Consider the following 23,498-nt stretch of genomic DNA (forward strand, 5'->3'; position numbering starts at 1 on the left):
CAAAGCAAAACTGCCCACATTAGTGAAGTATATTGTTTAAAGAGTGGTAAGATATGTGAAATAAAAACCCGACTCACCTGTCCATAAAACCATAAATCCGGCCCGAACTGCTTAAAAAAAAAAAAAGAAAAAAAAAAAAGACTACACACTGATCTATCAGACCGGCCAATCGGGCACTGCCTCATTGCCCTATAGGCCAGTCCAGTCCTGGAGAGGGGTATTCTAGCAACATCACTTTCGCTTTGATAGTTAAACATTTACCCAGGTGCCGCTGTCCGCGGTCCATAAGGTGAGTAATATCCACCCTGGACTTCTGCAGCAGGGAGCGATGAAGGGCAGTGACAGTCCTGCCAGTCTGACCGTGAGTGAGTAGTCAATGAAGCATAGCATCACTTTGAATGGTTGTGTGCACAATAGCATCCTGTCTGTTATTTGCCAGTTGATTGTAGAGTTTAATCCAACCCCTGCACAGGCCTGTGTGCAGTCGGGGTTGGCTGCAGAGCCTCATCTCTGGCTGCGTCACATCCTGTGCCTGCCAATGAACCCATTTGCACAGGCCTGTGCAGCGAGGATTGGCCTCTGGGCTTGGCTTCTGGCCAGGCCCTACACCCTCCCTCCATAGGCAGCCAATCTCCCTGTGTGCATAGCCTATGGGAGGTCCAACAAAGTAACCACTGGTGTATGGACATGAGACTATGTTTCATGTGATGGTGGGGCTCGCAATTCCTGCAGTGGGGTCCGTGAAATCTGCAAAAACAAATACATCTTTTTAAAAATGTGTTCTTTTCGAGGTCCTTATGGGCTCTCTCACCTGAGCAAGTGGATACTGCCTTTGTCCCCTTTCTTGAACCTATTTTCAGATTTCTGTGACCAAAGCACGGAGTTCTGTTATGACGGCGGCAACAGATTTTTCTCTGTGCAGTGGTGGGTTAGGGATGTGTGGCAGCGATGTTTCAATATGTTTTTTTCCCCCTGAAAGGGGTGGACAAAGGACAATTAATAGGGGGATTGGCCTGGTCCTTTGTGGTGCCTGTGGCCCGAAGGCTCAGGTATTGGTGATAGTGGTAGTGGTAGTGGTAATGGTAGTTAGCCAGACTCTGTTGGGAGCTGGTGGGGCTAAATGTATTGAGCAGCAGGATATGAGACAGAGCCTAGCCATAAGCCATGAATATGGTGTATCCGTGTGCCATTGGCTGTACTCTCCAATAGTTGTTAGCAGAGCCCGATCTGAGGCTGGGCTCTGCACCAAACTTGTCGCAGGGATCCAGCCCCTGTTGCATACCGCTTTTGGCCATAACTAGGCAACCACCCACCGCACATGATCTTTGGGCAGCCAAGACGAGGCTTACTTCCTTACTAGTTGCTAGGGTTCACAAACCCAAGAGGAGGTTCAGTACAGGCTGCCAAGAACCTTTGCCAAGGGCTTGCAGATTCTGGAACCTCACTGAGGTCCTGGTACCCCACAGCAAAATACACTTTTTTATTTTAACCTAAGTTTGGAGTCCCATTCTGCCCTCCACCCCACCCCACCTAAGCCAGATGTTCAGGGATTGCTCTCCCTGGCCACTTATGGCTTTGACCACTTTGTGTCTGTTTCGACCAGCAAGTCATAAGGTTCGTGGGCGGAAATATGCTATTGGAGATTTTTTGTAAAACTTTAGTCAGTAGATGGCCCAATAACCTGAGTGTATGGACCATCATTGGACTAACAGTCCAGCTATCTATAACTTTTTAACCATTTCAAGCCCACCATGTAATATTTTTTGAAAGGCAGTTTTTCAAACACTGCTGAACGAATTTACACCAAACCAGGTGAACGCACTGTTTTGATTAAAATTCTACTGTCATGACTAGTCTGGTTTAATTCTGTTCAGCATTTGTTTTCTGTACCAGACAGAAAATGGAAAAATTATGGGTATGAAAATTGGAAAAGTCACCTTTCAGACACCTTGCTTTTGTGAGGAACATAAAAGTCATTATTTTGAGGAATATGGTAGACCGGATGCTTGGCACCTTTCCTGGTTGACTGCAAAGAGTTTTTTGTTTGACCTGTCCAGTTTGTTTAGATCCAGACTTAAAAGTATTTTTCTAGCTCAATCTCTTTTAAAAAAATAGTTTTCGGGCTTGATCTTGAACTTCAAGTCCCAACTTTTTAAAATATTGAGTATCTTCTTCCTGATTACTCTTTTGATGTGGGACGTTCATTAACAGTTCCTTGGTTACCAGGCCAAAGGTTTCATTTAACAAAATCTTTTTTACCCACTACAGTCAAAGATCTGTTTCCCACTGGCCCTGCTGTTTTTTCCATATTAGCAATGCATATTTTGGTCATGGGTCCTTTCCCTTCTCACTGCCTGAAATCGAGTTGATTAACTGCAGTAGGCTTTTATGGATAAGTTTGAGAACCTTTTAGGAGACCAGATCTCCTGGTCCTCAGAACAACTTTAATAACCGAGATTCACAGGAGAGGTGAACTCAGTCACGGCAAGTCCTCTTCCAAGAAGTTAAGAAGTCCTTCTTGGCGGCATCTTTTGTAATACAGCAGCATTTCAACTTCATGGTGATGGGAGTCACACCTTGTATGTGTAACACACTAGTGATTGGTACATTTCCCTAGATGATTAAAAGAAAACTCTTATGCTACGTTCACTTGGTTTCTACTGCAACTCTTGTACAATAAAATCACTACCATAATATACCATTTCTTAGTTTCCAAAATTGTGGCAGTGGGTCTTCGCCAATATTCCCTCCTTGGGCACCATAGGTTAACACCCAAGTCTGCTCATACTAAGGTTGGACAACTCTCTCCTGACTGAAGTAATCCCCTCTTGGTGCCCAATACTCAGCTCGGGCACTCACAACATGCCCTGTCTTTGGGGCCTACAGGGGAAAGCCCCATGACTCTTTTGGCCCCTGCCAGTTCGCAAGCCAGCACCCTTGTTTGGTACCAGCAGAAGCCGGCTCCATTCCTTTGTGCCAGACTGGGTGGGAACAGCTTTTCTCTGTCACTGCCCGTTCAGGAACAAAGTTCTGTTTCCTGCCTAGGAGAGTGCAGACCCAGAAAATAGGGTCTTCTGGGGCGGTGTATAGTTCGGGGAGGGGAGCTGAATGCCCTTTCCTTAATGGTAAAGTCAGCTCCGGGGGTGGTGTCCCTAGAGTCTCTGAGCCTAGAGGAGGGTCAGCATGCCCCCCCCCACCTAATTGACAACATCAGCCCCAGAAGATAGGGTCCCTGGACCCTTTGTAAGGCTCTGGGAGAAAGACCACATGCCCCATCCCCTATTTGACAATATTGCCCCAGGGTGTGGGGTCTCTGGGGGCTTTATAAAGTTCAGGGAGGGGGCCCCACGCCCCTTCCCCAAAAAATACATATGAGGCTACCTCCCTGGGCCCTAGCCCAGGCGAGTCCTAAAATGGCTGCCACCACATCTGTGTTGACTTGGTGGCAGCCAATCAGATCTTATCTTGAGAACTGTTGGCTCTGAAGATCCTCCATGTTGTGAGATATACAAATATATTGACCCTATTTTTCTCAAAAACTGATGAACTGATTGAAAGCACATCACAAAAAGCATCCCTGTGCCCTAAAGTAACTAACTCGTGCCCCTGCCATGCACAGTTTTGCCATCAATTATGTAATTTCAAATGTTGCAATGATGTTAACAATAATGTTATTGTATTGTACATGTCATAAGTGATGTAATATGTGGGGTAATTAGCTGTGCATGGTGAGGGCGCAAGTTATTATTACTTTAGTACACAAGTTATAGTTACTTGAGATGACTATAACTGGTGAATGTTGGTATTTTGTTAAAATTTAAAACGTTATGTTGTCTCTGAAATTTTCGCCTAATTATTACATCACTTTAACCTTTGTTTTTGTTAATCTTAAGGCATTTTTTTTTTTACAGTAAAGTAGTATTTTATCACCATACTTAAAGCCAATTTCTGCTGGATGTTTGTTATTTTTTTTTGTCATGATTTATTTTAGGTGTCCCGATCCCCACTGGGCTTGCACTTACAGTTTCAGTGCATCCTGAAGTTAACTTACTTCAAGTCCAGTTTCTTCTTAATGATTCTAAAATGGATTAGTGTCTCGCCTTAACACTGAGACCTTGAGTGCCTCATTATTAGACAGTCTGCCAGCCCATTTCCCATGCTTTTAGTCACACGTGCTGCTCCACCCCGTATTGGGTATTTGCCTTTAAGGCAACATGCACAGTGTGTGTGAATTTTAGCCTAGACTTGCAAGTCAAATATGCATTGAAAACACTAAAAAAAAGTGTGATTCCTTTGCCAGAAATATATTTTTCACAGTTGAGCAGTTCCATTCTCTGCGTTGCCTGTTCAGGCGTCCTGTGCACTACACATGTATTGGTCACACTGTTCTAAAGTGGTCCGTTCTTTCCCTGTAATAAACACTGTTTATTCTTTTGTGAACCAGTCACACTCAGCCAATATTTGTCTTAACTGGTTAATTGAATAAAATGTATCAAAGGTCAGCTAGCCTTGAAGGGCTGCAGTACTCTAGATAACTGCTGCCGCTGAGTAAATCAGGTAAATGCCACCTAAGAAAGCAAACAAGGCAGTTAATGAAACGTGTTGTCCTGCTATTCTGTTAGCTTTTTCTTTTTTTATTCCCACAGTGCTTAAAAAGTCTTGTGGTCAAATTACAAAAGTATGCCTATCGACTTCGAAGTTTTGAACACTGAAGTACAGCTCTGTGTCCAGCATTATTTGTGTGCAGAATGCCTGTATTCATTTCTAAAACGTGGATTGTATTTTAGGAAGAGAAAAAGAACTTGCAAGTAAAGTTGCAGAGCTAGTAGAAAGCAAATGCAAAGAACTTGAACAACTTAGCATCTTCCAAAAGCAGGTGAGTAATTATTGGACTGTTTTTCTTTTAGAATTACTCTTGAAACCTTGTAAAGAGGTTTATCCCATACCTCTTTCTAACCTATGCCAGTTTTTAAGCCAGAGGTTGTTTCACTTAGCAGGTTTCTCCTATGTCAGTAGCATATAGTAAGATCACCATAGAACACTCTATTTTGTGACCTTTAATAACACCTGCTTATCTGGGACATGTGTCATTTACTAATTAGGTCTAGGTTTAAGTATGTTTAAGTCTTTAAAATGGTTGGGTCTTCTCCCATCACCAATGTATGTGTAGGCATTGAATGATTAACGCTGTAATTACATGTTTTGCTCTAAAAGTGGGTGAAACCTTCCCCTGCACCAGGGTATCAAGGGTATCAGTGAACTCTGGACCATGTGCTCCCATAGTGGAATCCTGTAATATGTCACACAAGCCCCCACCAGCATCTTTGTATGAAGGCATCATAAGCTCAATAGTTCCCCCTACCAAGGACACTGTAGAGGCCCTGGGGCCTTGTGACAATTTTTCAACACCTGTGTTTGTAACTGTAAAGGCTTAGGTCTTCCTCCCTTACACTAACACCTTTGCATGTTTGAACATTGGGTCAGGTGCGTAATTTTTATATTGTTGTATTACCACATTTTGAAATATGAGTTTGCATTGAAAAGGAAATTGGTTAGAATGAAAATGGAGCCCTGACTTTTCTTTTTCGTATTACTGGACGTATCCTGTTGCTGCATCCTCTTGCTTTCACAAACCTATCTTTCCCTTTTGCCACCAGTTTTACTTACTCTTTTGCTTGTCTTTTACATCTCCTCCTTTTTCTCCTTTCTTACTTTTCCTCCTAACAGGGTTGCACTGTACCTGTTTTCCACACCCTATACTCCGCTTTGCTTCTTTCTGTTCTCTTACATATATGACGTATCCAATTTCCCTTCTACTCTATTACCCCATTATTTATGTTTTCTAATCTGCTCCATCATTTTGATACATGTTCTGTTTTATGACCATTTACTTTCAACCTTGGTAGTTAGTTTGTACCATCTAATTCGGACATGTAATTTCAAACAAATAATTAAAATCAATCAGTAGATACCTGTATGCTATGTCACACAGTTGGTGTACAATCTTCATGTTCCTGCTTACAGTTTTGTGTATTTTAAAAATTGCTTTCACTTACTAATTAGATCCTTACAATCTCATTGTGCTGAAAGTGAATTGGACACCAACTGATTTTTCATGCTTTAAAATGGCATGCTGTGGGCAATATGATATATTTTACCTTCTTTTGTATGCTCTTTCACATCTTTATTGCATCCCCTGCTTTTGCAGACTCTAAAGCCATCGGCCATTTTGTGCCATAGTTTTTTGTGACCTGTATCAGTTAGCAGTGGTGGCTCCTCCGCTATGGCGGAGGAGCATTGCCCCTCCACCAGTAGCAGTAGCAGCAGCAGCAGCTGCAAAACATTAGAAATAAAACGATAATAAACATAGTTCATTATCATTTTATTTTAAAGGGCGGGGCCATGGTGATGACCAGCATGGAGGGGAAGTGCACAGCACTCATGTCAATGCACACTGTGCTGTTTCCAACTCTGCACAGTTATCAGGTTGGAGAGAGCAGGCAGAGGCTCCCAGTCAGCCTAGGAGCACTGAGTCAGGGCACTCCAACCAATCCTAATGCTGCTTTCACGCTGCCAGCAGCATGAGAGCAGCATTCTGATTGACCGCAAGGCAGGCTGGGAGCCTGTGTAATTTTATTTATTTAAAATTACATTTTTCTAGTTTGTCGTCATCGTCGTCCTCCCCACCACGTGCCGCCCAGCCTCTTTCCTGCACCACGAGCCGCAGCTGTCAGTTAGCCCCTTTTTTTCTGCTCTGGGTTATTTGTCTGTTGCTTAACCACATCTGAAAGTCAGCGTTTCGATTGTCTATGGATTCTGGTTCCCATGTCCTGTTGATTTAATGACCCTGCAGGTGTCCTTGATGGTTAAGAAAATGCTGCCTGCCTCGTCCACGATTTGCACTACACTTTCCAACCCCAGCTTCCCATAACCTAGAGTGCCAGCAGGCTCAATTGAAAAGAGAAATGTTGCTAGACATAAGCACTGGATTTCTGTCCCTCACTTGGGACAAAAGAACGAAAAAGTATGTATTTAAAACCTTCCCTTAGAAGGCCAATTTTCTAAAACAAAATATATTTTTAGTAGTCCATGTTCCAGATATATTGCCTTGATTTTGCTTGTTTATTCATTAAAAACCTTTTAATCTAAAAATAAAGACACTAGGGTAGGAACATGTTACTAGATTTCTCTTTTACAAATCTATTTTAAGTATCAAAATCATGTGATTTATTTTGAAAGGTTTTAAACCTTGTCTAGAACCACTGGCTGATAATTAATTTAATCTGACTTAAACTGGTTTAATTTACTACTCCAATATACCCTCCACCTCCCACTGCCACACTAGCAGTGATGAGAGCACCTTGCTAGTTCAGAGTCAGATCTACAGATAAGATTGTGTTTTGTTGTGGGAGTGACCCCTGACCTGTTTTGGCCAGGTGAACACTCTCCGCGCGCACAGCACCACCGAGCCGTGCCTGTGTCTCCCCCTCCCCGCCCTCGCTGCTCCAAGGGATCGAGGCCATCCTGGACCCCATCCTCCCTGGTGCCTAGTGGTAAGCGCTAGAGTGCTTTTCTATTTCCTTTTCTTTTCCTCTCTTTTTTGTATTCTTTGTTTTTGGTAATTCTGTGCCTTGCTAATCTCTTTGCCTTTTCACTTTTTTCTTGCTTTCTGCTCTCCTGTTCATTTCCTTTATTGCGCCTTTATTTTCCCGCTCTCTCACTCCATTTCTCCCCTCCCGCCGCTGCGTCCCTGCGGCCCCGCCCCCATTTGCCCACGCCTCCCGCCTCCCAGCTGTTCCTCCCTCCCACTTCCCCCCTCCCCTTCTTAATGGCAGTCGCGCCGCTGGCGCACCATAGGCAAGCCCGTCTGCGCCCGTCCACCCCTGGACCCCACAACAGCCATACCACCAGACTTTGCTACGACGCCAGCACCTTCCTCGCACTCAACATCTGTTGTCGCACCACCTGCGTCCAGGCCACGCCAAAACGCACTCACGGACCCTTCGCCTGCCGCACCTGTAGCTTTGCCTGCGACAGAGCCGCTAAACATCCCAGGACCGGATCCAACCACCTCCACTGCATACTCCTCAACACCCGCTCCACACGCAAGCACGCCATCGAGCTCTGGGACATGCTCGACTCCACCACCCCTGACCGAAACCTGGTGGAATGACTCCTTGGCGCCTGCCATAGCCATCCCGGATGGCTACAAGATCTCCCACAGGGACCGCATCATCGGAATCAGAGGAACCTCGCCAGCACCCACTCACTCGCCTCCACGGATTACATCCTCCTTGGGGACCTAAACTTCCACCTTGAGAACAACAACAGTGCCAACTCCATCACCCTGATCGCCAACCTCGGTCTCAGACAACTTGTCACCGCACCCACCCACGCCGCCGTCCACACACTGGACCCCATCTTCTCCACAAGCGACCACATCACCTTCAACCACACCACCGAACTCCACTGGACCGACAACCACTACATCCACTTCACTTTCAAGAAACAAACCAAACACCACCACACCGAGCGACCAGCCCGTCGGTGCTGGAGCAAAGTCACCGAAGACCAGCTGACCAACGCCCTAGCCCAGACACCTCCTACCGACCCCACCGACTTTGACAGCGCAGCCCACAACCTCAGGCAATGGATCAACGACTGCGCCAACCACCTCGCACCACTCAAAAAAGCCCTCCAACGACCAAACCAGCAAAAAAGCCACCTGGTTCACCAACGACCTCCAAGCGCAACTGCTGAAAACTCAATAAGAAATAGCTCCACGAACGCACACCCGCAGCCACACAGCACTCAAGGACGCCACACGCAGACATCCCCAACTCCTCAGGCTAGCCAAGAGATCCTCCTTCAAAACCCGCCTGGAGAACAACGCGCACGACAGCAAAGAGCTCTTCAACATCGTGAAGGAACTCTCCAACCCCAGCGCCATTGTCGGCGACATCCCACCCTCCCAAGAACTGTGTGACGCTCTGGCCACCACTTTCCCCCGGAAGATCACCGACATCCACAACAGCTTCACCACCCCAACCACGCCAATCTCCTCAGCCACGAACCCCACCAGCACCAACCGCCTGACCTCATGGACCACCGTCAACGACGACGAGACATGCAAGACCATGAACTCCATCCACTCAGGATCACCATCAGACCCGTGCCCACACCACATATACGAGAAAGCAGACACTACCATTGCACCCCAACTACGGAAGGTCATCAACATCTCCTTCGAAACAGCGAGATTCCCGGAAAGCTGGATGCACGCCGAAATCAACGCCGTTCTCAAAACACCAAAGGCGGACCCCAAGGACCTCAAGAATTTCCGGCCCATCTCCCTGCTCCCTTTCCTGGCGAAGGTCATCAAGAAAATCGTTAACACACAACTGACCCACTACCTCGAAGACAACAACATCCTCGACCCCTCCCAGTCCGGATTCAGACGGAACCACAGCACCAAGACGTTCCTTCTCGCCGCTACAGACGACATCAGAAGCCAACTCGACAATGGCGAAACATCAGTCCTCATCCTCCTAGACCTGTCAGCCGCCTTCGACACGGTCTGCCGACACACTCTGAAAATCCGCCTCCACGAAGCTGGGATCCAAGGGAACGCCCTCAACTGGACCACATCGTTCCTCTCCTGCAGAACCCAGAGAGTCCGCCTCCGTCCCTTCCAATCCGAAGCCACCAACATCATCTGCGGCGTACCCCAGGGTTCATCCCTCAGCCCGACGCTGTTAAATATCTACATGGCCCCCCTCACACAAGTGGCCCGCCGACACAACCTCAACATCATCTCCTACGCCGACGACACCCAACTCATCCTTTCCCTCACCAAGGACCCGCACACCGCCAAAACTAACCTTCACGAGGGTATGAAGGCCATCGCCTACTGTATGAGAGGCAGCTGTCTGAAACTGAACTCTGACAATACGGAGGTCCTCATCCTAGGGCCCACCCCCTCCGCCTGGGACGACTCGTGGTGGCCAACCTTGCTGTGTGCCCCACCAACTCCAACCGACCACACACGCAACCTTGGCTTCATCCTCGACTCATCCCTCTCCATGTCAAAACAGTTCAACACCATCTCCTCCTCCTGCTACAACACCCTCTGCATGCTCCGCAGGATCTACAAGTGGATCCCGACCAAAACAAGAAAAACAGTGACACAGGCCCTCGTCAGCAGCAGGCTTAACTACGGCAACGTACTCTACGCAGGCATCCCGTCCAACCACCTGCAACGCCTCCAACGCATCCAAAATGCCTCCGCTCGACTATTCCTCAACGTACCTTGCCGCAACTACATCACCTCCCACCTGAGAAACCTTCACTGGCTCCTCGTTGACAAGGGGATCACCTTCAAGCTCCTCATCCACGCACACAAAGCACTCCACAACACCGGGCCAGCCTACCTCAGCAGCAGACTCCGCTTCTACACCCCCACCCGACAACTCCGCTCCTCCAACCTCGCTCTCGCCACCGTCCCCCTGCATCCAACGAACATCCTCCGGCGGCAGATCCTTCTCCTACCTCGCCGCAAAGACCTGGAACTCCCTCCCGACCAACCTAAGAAAGACCCAATACCTGCTCACCTTCAGAAGACACCTCAAGACCTGGCTCTTTAAGCAGTAGCAGCAGTGTCTGCCTCACCTAGAATCGAGGGGATATGTCTGCTTATTAGTCAAAACCCCAAATTACAAATGCTGGTAACCTTGGGATAGAGCTAAAAAATCATCTGTTGAATTCAGAACTACCTTTTAACATTTCTGCCAGTTGGGACCATGCAATAACCGGTGTACTGACATATTCTTTTCTCCACGACCTCTTCAACATTGTATCCCATTCCCAGGGCTTAACCAGAATAAAGTACCAGTAGGTAGTGATTTTAACTGTGGTTTCCTTAGTGGTAGCTGACCTCGTTGTGTTGTGGGTCCTAGTAAGGCTTCGTTCTGCTCCACACTTGTTAGCGGGCAACCTAATGCGCTCTCCAATCTGCATCCCAAGGGTTTTTTCTTGGCTCTCCTGGTACCTACAGAAGTTTATATAGCTCAGAAATCAACCTGGAGTCATCCTCCTGCAGGAGCAAAACTGCACACGAGTATTCGGGATTCCCCAGAATTCAAATCACCGAGATTTACCTCTGACAGTTCTCCCATGTATCGATTTTGCATGAAAAGGCACCCTCCCCATCATCAGTTTATCGCAGTAAAAATTTTAAGTAACTGGAACCTCTCAATAATTAAGCTCTAGATCAGAAGAACATTAAAGAGTTTTATTACAAAAATCTTAGGAATCAAGCGGTGCAGAATGAATGCCATGAAGGCTCAAATGCAAAATCATACAGAGTAGGTAAAAATCAGAAATCAAAGTCTCAAATGAGGATCACGTTTATAAAGAAGCTGGGCAGCATCCCTATTAGAAAAGGAAAGTCTTCTGGTGGCTCCTACTCCAAATCCAAGGGGTTCTTATACAAAATTCTTGCATAACAAATTAGAAAAATAGAAAACTCATCATGGCATGATATAGAGTAATAACTCCCTTCGTAAATCATAATGAAACACACCATTACCTAAGTACACAAGCACTATCCTATTTTCAGAAATCATCAAGCCTCTTTCATGCTACCTCTATCCGGAGATGTTCAAACTAATGTGAAACATTGCAGCAATGATCCTTTACACAAATTAATAAGACTAGACCCAACAACAGAGCTACAGCGGAAGGGCCTTAAAAACTGCAACAGTTAGGATCTGTGTGAAGTTTATTCATAGCACGACCATAAAAATCCATTACATCAGCTTGTCCTCACTCTGCAGAGCTTATGAGGAGAGAAGATGTGAAGGGGAACATGATGGGAGGGGTTGACTACAGGAATGAATGACAGAACAGTATAGGAATAGCATCCATGTTATCCTAGTTTAAGTTTCTATATAAACGTGGCCCAGCTAAAATATGCCAATAAATGTTTTTATTCATTGTATTGACCTTGCTTCAGCTTTCATAATGTTAATTCAGCATTTGTTTTAGATCCATCATGAAAATATTTATTCTTCATCATTATTTTTCACGAAAAAATAAAAACCCAGAAAATCGCAACAAAGCTCCTTTGCAAGTATCCTTTTTTCTTATTTTGTCACAGGTCTTTTAACTAGGAGCGGTGTATTCGGGTGTAGTACCCTCAGTGTCTTACTTGGATTTGTCGTAAAGGTTCTGTTTTAGAGAGGGAGAACTCTCCTTTCAAGTTTTCATATTGTATTATGACATTTTCTATCAACCTTTCGTCTTCCATTATATAAGTCTGCATTTCCACTCTGTGACCAATATCCAGACTTCCCAATATTGTGGTCAGCGGTGAAGGGATGATCGGATGTCCTAGTGCCGAAGCTGCTCTGTTCCAAGGTGGCTCTTGTAATTGGAGAAAAGTACTGTCTGAAAGCCCTGTTTTCCTTTCATTGCAATGGGATTCCACCAGTGTGGGTACCTGTCTTTATTTGATTTATGAAGCATAATTTCTTCTCTGACTCTCTGTTCCCATTCCGCCATATACATGTATTGTGCTGCTTGATAATAATGTGCGAGTTGTTGAACACCGAAAGACCTCTATTTTTAATTGTCCATCAGCTTCTTTTGTTACCTACCTCAGTGAAGTCATTTACCATAGTCCATAGTCAGGAAGTGTGGAAGAAGTGACCTGCAGGGGACGGTAGGATTCTTAAGTATGTAGCTGAGCTTCTCACCCATTTGAGGGATAATTGCTGCCTAATCTGATTTGCTTCTTTGAATGGATTTGAGATATTTAGGATCTATGACTTTGCTAGGTAAATTGTGAATCCTGAACTTTGCTATACTCTGCTAGCTTCTTAGCAGTACAGGGTACAAATCCAAAGACTTGGTTAGTGTGACCATAATAACATATGCATATGTTGCTGATGTATGAGTCTCTTCCTTTGTTCTACCACCCTCCCCACAAATTGCAACTACTTGCATTTCAGGGTTCTGGCAAATTTCCTTAGCAGGTGAGGGCAAACAACATGGGAAGGAGATGGCAGCCCTGCTAATTCCCTCTTCTCTTCCTACAGTGTTTGAGATATGTAGTTGCTCATTTCACCCAGACTGCTGCTGTGGTCCATATATAGCTCCAGAGGACCCAGTTCATTTTTGGTTCAAGAAGTGTCTGTGCACCTGTTCTTCTCAGACTCCAGCAAGAGCATCTATGCTTGTTTACCTGTTCTATGTATGTTACCAGTAGGGTGAGGCATTTTTTGCTAATTTCTCCACAATACAGACCTGGGACAAAGTTTGATTGCTCTCACTCTATCAGCCCATGAAGCACCCTTCCCACACTCGCTGTTAAGATGCCAGAAAACAATTTACCATCTGCATTCAACAGTGAAATGGGTCTATATTAATCGCAGTATGACTTTTCTTTTCCTGGTTTGGGACTGATTGATTCCACAGCTTATACCATTGTTAACTTAGTACCCTCCTTTTCAGTAAATAATGGAATTGGCTTGTCAGTATTGGAGCATGTTGCACACAAACCACCTAGAAAACAGTGATGTGAATACATCTGTGTCTGCTGATGTATTTGCCTTTAATTTTGTGATACCTGTTATAACTGCTGTCTGTATGGGTTTTCATGCCTTTGGTCCTCTTGGAGTTTCTAGATTTAAATACATGCTGTGTATAGTTTGTTATAATATTTACGGAATGCTCCAGCCATGCCGTAATCTCCCCTGTGCTCATAGCACCCACAGCTTTGTATCACAGTGACCCTCTCTAAGATTATGTTTGCCATCAGCTTGTAGGTAAGCAACCTCCTGGCCTTGATACTTCCAAATAATATTTTGGCTTAACAAGAATTAATGTGTTTTCTGCATAGTAGCAAGCATCCTGACTTGCGCTCTGTGCAGGGTAAGTTTTTACTAAATATTGTTGGAGTTGGTGTATTTGTGCATGTTTTCCATCTCTTCAGCTGAGACTCCAGCTGTCCCTCTTTTCATTTCCTTGTTAGCAGAATGCATCCCTCAACACTGCTTTCAATGTAACCCACAGTATTCTTTCTTCAACATCCCCTTATTGTCTTCCTCTATGAATTGAACTACACGCTTAAATATCTCCCTCACTACGTCTTTGTTTGGAAACAAAACTTCTTTGGGTCTTCCCCTATGACCGCCCTTACACCTTCGATCCCTTTCCAGGGGGTAAGCTCTGTTATCGCATGACCCTATAGCGAAATATGTCCTTTTTTTGTGGACTTGATCTGAGCTAGGGACATTGAGATAAAGAAATGATTTATCTTTGGATCTTATAAGCAACCAAGTAGAAGGTAAAATCTGTATATGAAGGATGTTATTTGCACCATATGTTCCACCTGCATGGATCATCTTGCCCCTTCTTCTCATACGGTGCCTATTTGGTTGACTTTCTGCACCAACCTTTCCATTAGTCCCCCCCTACCCAGTACTATAAGCATTCCTTGTGTCATATTCGTTACGGTCTCTACAGTTTTTGTTTGGTCAGTGTGTTAGTCCCATTCTGTAAGGGTCTGACCCCTCTTTGTTTACCATTTCAACTGCTCTTCCCCTTGCTGTGTCAAGTATGAAGTACCTCTCCTTTAATATTGCATCCAAAAGGCAACCAAACCCCTCCCGCTTTACATTTCCTGATGAGTAAAATGTGTTTCTTGTGACAGGCAAATATCTCCCTCCATGGTGTAGAGTTAATTTTATATCACCAGATGTTTCAATGGGGAGTTGAACCCCAAACATTTAGACTTATTTTAGTTATCTTACATATATCCATTCTCTACATTTCTTGTGTTCCCTTTCGACTACTCTCATGGTGAAACAGGCCACTAAATCGGTGCCTCCCATACATTTTAGAACCAAAACCCACTTTTTAGCATGATAAACTTTCGCAACCCAAATAGCTTTAATAGACATGAAGGAGGCAGTTTAAAAAAAAAATGTAACTAAAGCATCGTGTCGTAGTGCAGTGTCATTTACAGCCAAAATACTTTCCACTGAGTAGCCACTAAATGTGCACAGATGTACAGTTTTAATGATAAAACTATATTGCACAGAAATGATAATGTGTGGAAATCTGGTTTCAATAAATATATGTTCGGTGGCATGTGTAGCTGCAGATACACATGCTGTGCATAGTCCGCCGTCTGGTGTTGGGTCGGAGTGTTACAAGTTGTTTTTCTTCGAAGAAGTCTTTTCGAGTCACGAGACCGAGGGACTCCTCCTACTTTGGTTCCATTGCGCATGGGTGTCGACTCCATGTTAGATTGTTTTTTTTCCGCCATCGGGTTTGGACGTGTTCCTTTTCGCTCCGTGTTTCGGGTCGGAAAGTTAGTCAGAATCAACGGAAAATTTGTCGGTATTGTTTCGTTCGGTATCGGGTTAGATTAGAATCGACACCGAATCTTGAAGAGCTCCGGTAGCCCTTCGGGGTAATTTCGATCCCCCGTCGGGGCCTGGTCGACCCGAACGCATGCAAGATCGAGACTGATGGAACGGACCCCGTTCCGATTCTGTCCTAAATGCCACGGTAAATATCCCTATACAGACCAACATTTGGTCTGTAACTTGTGCCTGTCACCCGAGCACAAAGAAGAAACGTGTGAGGCCTGTCGAGCGTTCGGTCGAGAAAAACGCTCCAAGACCGAAGAGCCAGATGGTTGCAGATGGCGTCCACGCCGACAGGACAACAACGGTTCGAGGAAGAGGGAGAAGAAGAAACATTCTCCATCCACGAATCGGATTCCGAAGAATTCGACGTCGAAGAAACAGTGAGTAAGACGTCGAAACAAGCATCACACAGAAAAACAGACAAGGCCCAGGGGACACCACTGCCGACAGGCCATGGCTCAACCCATAAAGTAGGTGACCGTCCATCGGCACCGAAAAAGGGCGAGCTGGTGCCGAGATCGTCCGACTCAGGTCGAGACACAGGCACGCAGCAATCTCGGGACCGAGAAACTGCCACAGAAAAGGGTCGACACCGAGGCAGCGGCACCGAAGCTGCTCGGCACAGAGATAGCGGCACCGAAGATGGTCGACGCCAAGAAGGTTCGACACCGAAAAAGAGGAAAATCTCTTCGGAGCCGAAAACAACAAAAGACACGGTTTCGGTGCCAAAACGCCCAGCAACCGAACCGAAAGCCAATTCCTACTCAGAGGAACACTCACTGTCCTCCCAACTTCAAAAACACAGATTTGAGGAGGAATTACAAACAACAGCTGTAGATCACACGAAAAAGCGGATCTTTATACAAAGTGGTACAGGGAAGATCAGCACCCTTCCTCCAATCAGAAGAAAAAGGAAACTAGATGTTCGATGGCATCTGTCGCTGTAGATACACATGTTGTGCATAGCCCGCCATCTGGTGTTGGGTCGGAGTGTTACAAGTTGTTTTTCTTCAAAGAAGTCTTTCGAGTCACGGGACCGAGGGACTCCTCCTCTTTGTCTCCATTGCGCATGGGCGTCGACTCCATCTTCGATTGTTTTCTTTCCGCCATCGGGTTCGGACGTGTTCCTTTCGCTCCGGGTTTCGGAACGGAAAGTTAGCTCAAAATCGGAAAATTACGTCGGTATTGTTGCGTTCGGGATCGGGTTAGATAGCATCGACATCGAATCGAAACGATAACATCTCCGTTGCCCTTCGGGGTAGTTTTCGATCCCCCGTCGGGGCCTGGTCGGCCCGACCGCGTGTGACATCGACGCTGATGGAACGGACCCCGTTCCGATTCTGTCCTAAATGCCACAACAAATACCCATATACAGACCAACATTCGGTCTGTAACCTGTGCCTGTCGCCCGAGCACAGGGAAGAAACTTGTGAGGCCTGTCGTGCGTTCCGGTACCGAAAAACGCTCCGTGACCGACGAGCCAGAAGACTGCAAATGGCGTCCACGCCGACAGGACACCGAGAATTCGAGGAACAAGAAGTAGTAGAAGCCTTCTCGATCCATGAATCGGACTCGGGCGAATTCGACGACCATGAAACAGTGAGTAAGACGTCGAAGATAGCACACAAGAAAACTGACAAGGCCCAGGGGACGCCACTGCCATCAGGCCATGGCTCAACCCATAAAATCGGTGACCGACCATCGGCACCGAAGAAGGCCGAAATAGTGCAGAGATCGTCCGACTCGGGTCGAGACACAGGCACCCAGCCATCTCGGGACCGAGATAGTGCTTCCGACAAAGATCGACGCCGAGATAGCGGAGCCGAAGCTGCTCGACGCAGAGACAGCGGCACCGAGGAGGATCGACGCCGAGAGGGTTCGACTCCGAAAAAGAGAAAAGTCGCCTTGGAGCCGAAAAAGAGCGTGGACATAGTTTCGGTGCCAAAACGACCCACAACCGAGCCAACTACCGGTTCCTATTCAGAGGAACAATCACTGTCCTTTCAAATGCGAAAGCATAGATTCGAGGAGGAATTACAATCCACCGAGGTGGACCACACTCAAAAACGGATTTTTATACAGAGTGGAACAGGGAAAATAAGCACCCTTCCCCCTATTAGGAGGAAGAGGAGACTTGAATTCCAACAAGAACAAGCACCACAAACAAAACTGGTGAAGAAGGTAACTCCGCCACCCTCTCCTCCACCTGTAGCTCACATTTTACCGGCACAGACTCCGTCACATTCACCGGCTCACACCACCTTAAGCCAAGGTGACCAGGACCAAGATGCTTTGGACTTATACGACGCCCCAGTGTCAGACAACAGTCCAGAGGCGTATCCTACAAAGCCCTCACCACCAGAAGACATCACAGCATATTCACAAGTGGTGGCTAGAGCAGCAGAGTTCCACAACGTGTCTCTACATTCGGAGCCTGTCGAGGATGACTTCCTCTTCAACACCCTCTCTTCCACACATAGCACCTACCAAAGCCTGCCTATGCTCCCAGGAATGCTAAGGCACGCAAAGGACATATTCAAAGAGCCTGTCAAGAGTAGGGCAATAACACCGAGGGTGGAAAAGAAATATAAAGCACCTCCCACTGACCCAGCTTTCATCACCTCACAACTGCCACCAGATTCGGTTGTGGTAGGGGCAGCTCGCAAGAGAGCAAACTCTCACACGTCGGGCGATGCACCACCCCCAGATAAGGAGAGCCGCAAGTTCGATGCAGCCGGTAAAAGGGTCGCAGTACAGGCTGCAAACCAGTGGCGCATCGCTAACTCTCAAGCGCTCCTAGCGCGATATGACAGAGCCCACTGGGACGAGATGCAACACCTCATTGAGCATCTACCCACAGAACTACAAAAGAGGGCGAAACAAGTGGTTGAGGAGGGCCAAAACATCTCCAATAACCAGATACGCTCCTCTATGGACGTAGCGGACACAGCGGCAAGAACAATTAACACGGCAGTAACCATACGAAGGCACGCGTGGCTACAAACATCTGGTTTTAAACCAGAGATACAGCAGGCGGTGCTCAATATGCCATTCAATGAGCAACAATTGTTCGGACCTGAAGTGGACACGGCAATTGAGAAGCTAAAAAAGGACACTGACACTGCAAAAGCCATGGGCGCGCTCTACTCCCCGCAGAGCAGAGGCACTTTCAACACCTTCCGCAAGACAACCTTTAGAGGGGGATTTCGGGGTCAAGCCACACAAGCCAGTACCTCACATTCAACACCGTCCACCTACCAGGGACAGTACCAAAGGGGAGGCTTTCGGGGCCAATACAGAGGAGGACAATTCCCTAGAAGCAGGGGAAAATTTCAAAGCCCCAAAACACCTACAACCAAACAGTGACTCACACGTCACTCATCCCCTCCACACAACACCAGTGGGGGGAAGAATAAGTCAGTATTACCAAGCGTGGGAGAAAATAACAACAGACACTTGGGTCTTAGCAATTATCCAACATGGTTATTGCATAGAATTTCTACAAATCCCTCCAAACATACCACCAAAAACACAGAATATATCAAAACAACATTCGGACCTCCTAGAAATAGAAGTTCAAGCATTACTGCAAAAGAACGCAATAGAACTGGTACCAGATACACAAACAAATACAGGGGTTTACTCACTGTACTTTCTAATACCAAAGAAGGACAAAACACTGAGACCAATCCTAGACCTCAGAACACTAAACACATACATCAAATCAGAACACTTTCACATGGTCACGCTACAGGAAGTGTTACCATTGCTAAAGCAACAAGATTACATGACAACCTTAGATCTCAAAGACGCGTATTTCCACATACCAATACATCCGTCGCACAGAAAATACCTAAGGTTCGTATTCAAAGGAATACATTACCAATTCAAAGTATTGCCGTTCGGTTTAACAACTGCACCAAGAGTCTTCACAAAATGCCTAGCAGTAGTGGCTGCACACATCAGAAGGCAGCAAATACACGTATTCCCGTATCTAGACGACTGGCTAATCAAGACCGACTCACTGACAAGGTGCTCACACCACACAGATCAGGTCATACAAACCCTCTACAAACTCGGTTTCACCATCAACTATGCGAAATCACACATTCTGCCGTGCAAGGTACAACAATACCTAGGAGCGACAATAGACACAACAAGGGGAATAGCCACTCCAAGTCCACAAAGGGTTCAAAATTTCCAAAAGATTATACAACGCATGTATCCAACACAAAGAATACAGGCGAAGATGATATTACAACTCCTAGGCATGATGTCCTAATGCATAGCCATTGTCCCGAACGCAAGACTACACATGAGGCCCTTACAACAGTGCCTAGCATCACAATGGTCACAAGCACAGGGTCGCCTTCTAGATCTGGTGTTAATAGACCACCTAACATACCTCTCGCTTCTATGGTGGAACAATATAAATTTAAACAAAGGGCGGCCTTTCCAAGACCCAGTGCCACAATACGTGATAACAACAGATGCTTCCATGACAGGGTGGGGAGCACACCTCAATCAACACAGCATGCAAGGACAATGGGATGTACATCAAAGAAAGCTGCATATAAATCACCTCGAACTACTAGCAGTTTTCCAAGCATTAAAAGCATTTCAACCAATCATAACTCACAAATACATTCTTGTCAAAACGGACAACATGACAACAATGTATTATCTAAACAAACAGGGGGGGACACACTCGACACAGCTGTGCCTTCTGGCAGAAAAAATATGGCAATGGGCAATTCACAAACACATTCGCCTAATAGCACAGTTTATTCCAGGGATCCAGAATCAACTTGCAGACAATCTCTCTCGAGATCACCTACAGGTCCACGAATGGGAAATTCACCCCCAAATTCTAAACACTTACTTCAAACGTTGGGGAACACCTCAAATAGACTTATTTGCAACAAAGGAGAACGCAAAATGCCAAAACTTCGCATCCAGATACCCACACAGGCAGTCTCAAGGCAATGCCCTATGGATGAACTGGTCAGGGATATTTGCGTACGCTTTTCCCCCTCTCCCTCTCCTTCCATATCTAGTAAACAAATTGAGTCAAAACAAACTCAAACTCATACTGATAGCACCAACATGGGCAAGGCAACCATGGTACACAACACTGCTAGACCTATCAGTAGTCCCCCACGTCAAGTTTCCCAACAGGCCAGATCTGTTAACACAACACAAACAACAGATCAGGCATCCAAACCCAGCATCGCTGAATCTAGCGATCTGGCTCCTGAAATCCTAGAATTCGGACACTTAAACCTCACACAAGAATGTATGGAAGTCATAAAGCAAGCTAGAAGACCATCCACTAGACACTGCTATGCAAGCAAATGGAAAAGGTTTGTTTGCTACTGCCATCATAATCAAATTCAACCATTACACGCATCTCCAAAGGATGTAGTGGGTTACTTACTACACTTACAAAAATCGAACCTGGCCTTCTCTTCCATTAAAATACACCTCGCAGCAATATCTGCATACCTGCAGATTACCCATTCAACTTCACTATTTAGGATACCTGTCATTAAAGCGTTTATGGAAGGCCTCAAAAGAATGATACCACCAAGGACACCACCTGTTCCTTCATGGAACCTCAACATCGTCTTAACAAGACTCATGGGTCCACCCTTTGAACCTATGCATTCTTGCGAAATACAATTCCTAACCTGGAAAGTTGCATTTCTCATCGCCATCACATCTCTAAGAAGAGTAAGTGAAATTCAGGCGTTTACAATACAAGAACCTTTTATCCAACTACACAAAAATAAAGTAGTCCTAAGGACCAATCCTAAATTTTTGCCAAAGGTTATTTCACTGTTCCACCTAAATCAAACAGTAGAGCTACCAGTGTTCTTCCCACAGCCAGATTCCATAGCTGAAAGGGCACTACATACATTAGACGTCAAAAGAGCACTAATGTACTACATCGACAGAACTAAAAACATCAGAAAAACTAAACAACTGTTTATTGCATTTCAAAAACCTCACGCAGGAAACCCAATATCGAAACAGGGTATAGCCAGATGGATAGCTAAGTGCATCCAAATCTGCTACCTTAAAGCAAAAAGACAACTGCCCATTACACCAAGGGCACACTCAACCAGAAAGAAAGGCGCTACCATGGCCTTCCTAGGGAATATTCCAATGCACGAAATATGTAAGGCAGCCACATGGTCTACGCCTCACACATTTACCAAGCACTACTGTGTAGACGTGCTATCCGCACAACAAGCCACAGTAGGTCAAGCCGTACTAAGAACCTTATTTCAGACTACTTCCACTCCTACAGGCTGAGCCACCGCTTTTGGGGAGATAACTGCTTACTAGTCTATGCACAACATGTGTATCTACAGCGACAGATGCCATCGAACTGAAAATGTCACTTACCCAGTGTACATCTGTTGGTGGCATCAGTCGCTGAAGATTCACATGTGCCCACCCACCTCCCCGGGAGCCTGTAGCTGTTTGGAAGTTAGCTTCAACTTTGTACATTTGTAAATATATTAAATCTTAAATAGGTACATACTTATTCACTACATTGCATGGGCACTATTACTAACAAACAACTCCTACCTCACCCTCTGCGGGGAAAACAATCGAAGATGGAGTCGACGCCCATGCGCAATGGAGACAAAGAGGAGGAGTTCCTCGGTCCCGTGACTCGAAAGACTTCTTCGAAGAAAAACAACTTGTAACACTCCGACCCAACACCAGATGGCGGGCTATGCACAACATGTGAATCTTCAGCGACTGATGCCACGAACAGATGTACACTGGGTAAGTGACATTTTCATTCCAACAACAAGAAAAAACACCACAAGCAAAAGTGGTGAAGAAGGTAACTCCACCACCCTCTCCACCACCGGCAACTCATATATCACCGGCACAGACTCCGTCACAATCACCAGCTCATACCACCATGAGCCAAGATGACCAGGACAGGACGCATGGGATCTTTATGACGCCCCAGTATCGGACAATAGCCCTGAGTCGTACCCCACTAAGCCCTCACCACCTGAGGACAGTACAGCGTATGCTCAGGTGGTAGCTAGGGCAGCAGAGTTTCATAACGTATCGCTACATTCAGAGCCTATCGAGGATGACTTCCTTTTTAACACCCTGTCCTCCACCCATAGCAATTATCAAAGCCTTCCTATGCTCCCGGGAATGCTAAGGCACGCTAAACAAATCTTTAAGGAGCCAGTTAAAAGCAGAGCAATAACCCCAAGGGTGGAGAAGAAATACAAGGCACCACCCACAGACCCTGCTTTTATTACATCACAACTGACACCAGATTCAGTTGTCGTAGGAGCAGCTCGTAAAAGAGCCAACTCGCACACATCAGGTGACGCACCACCTCCTGACAAGGAGAGCCGAAAGTTTGATGCAGCCGGGAAAAGGGTTGCAGTACAAGCTGCAAATCAGTGGCGCATCGCCAACTTGCAGGCACTCCTAGCGCGATGTGACAGAGCCCATTGGGACGAGATGCAGCATCTCATCGAGCACCTCCCCAAAGAATTCCAACAACGGGCAAAACAAGTGGTTGAAGAGGGACAGAACATATCCAACAACCAAATCTGTTCTTCTATGGATTCAGCAGATACAGCTGCAAGAACTATAACTACTGCGGTAACGATAAGGAGGCACGCATGGCTGCGCACATCCGGCTTCAAACCTGAGATACAACAGGCAGTGCTCAATATGCCGTTCAATGAACAACAATTGTTTGGACCAGAAGTGGACACTGCAATTGAAAATTAAAGAAAGACACTGACACAGCTAAAGCCATGGGCGCTCTCTATTCCCTGCAGGGCAGAGGCACATTTGGCACATTAAACAAAACTACTTTCAGAGCAGGGTTTCGAGGTCAAGCCACACAAGCCAGCACCTCACAAACAACACCGTCTACCTACCAGGGACAGTATCAAAGGGGAGGCTTTCGGGGCCAATACAGAGGGGGCCAATTCCCAAGAAACCGGGGAAAATTTCAAGGGCCCAAAACCCCTCAAAACAAGCAGTGACTCACAAGTCACTCAA

At 46.0% G+C, this 23,498-nt stretch overlaps 1 protein-coding gene across 5 annotated transcripts in view; it reads left to right on the forward strand.

Moving 5' to 3' along the window:
• Window positions 1-23,498, forward strand: part of MIA2 (MIA SH3 domain ER export factor 2) — a 551,575-nt gene that overhangs the window by 226,750 nt on the left and 301,327 nt on the right. For all 5 annotated transcript variants that reach the window (XM_069208615.1, XM_069208616.1, XM_069208617.1 and 2 more), the window contains one exon: window positions 4,788-4,876. In XM_069208615.1, the coding sequence (XP_069064716.1) occupies window positions 4,788-4,876 (89 nt within the window). The remainder of the gene's footprint in view (window positions 1-4,787; window positions 4,877-23,498) is intronic.

This window comes from Pleurodeles waltl, chromosome 9, assembly GCF_031143425.1.
Source record: "Pleurodeles waltl isolate 20211129_DDA chromosome 9, aPleWal1.hap1.20221129, whole genome shotgun sequence".
Lineage (NCBI taxonomy): Eukaryota > Metazoa > Chordata > Amphibia > Caudata > Salamandridae > Pleurodeles > Pleurodeles waltl.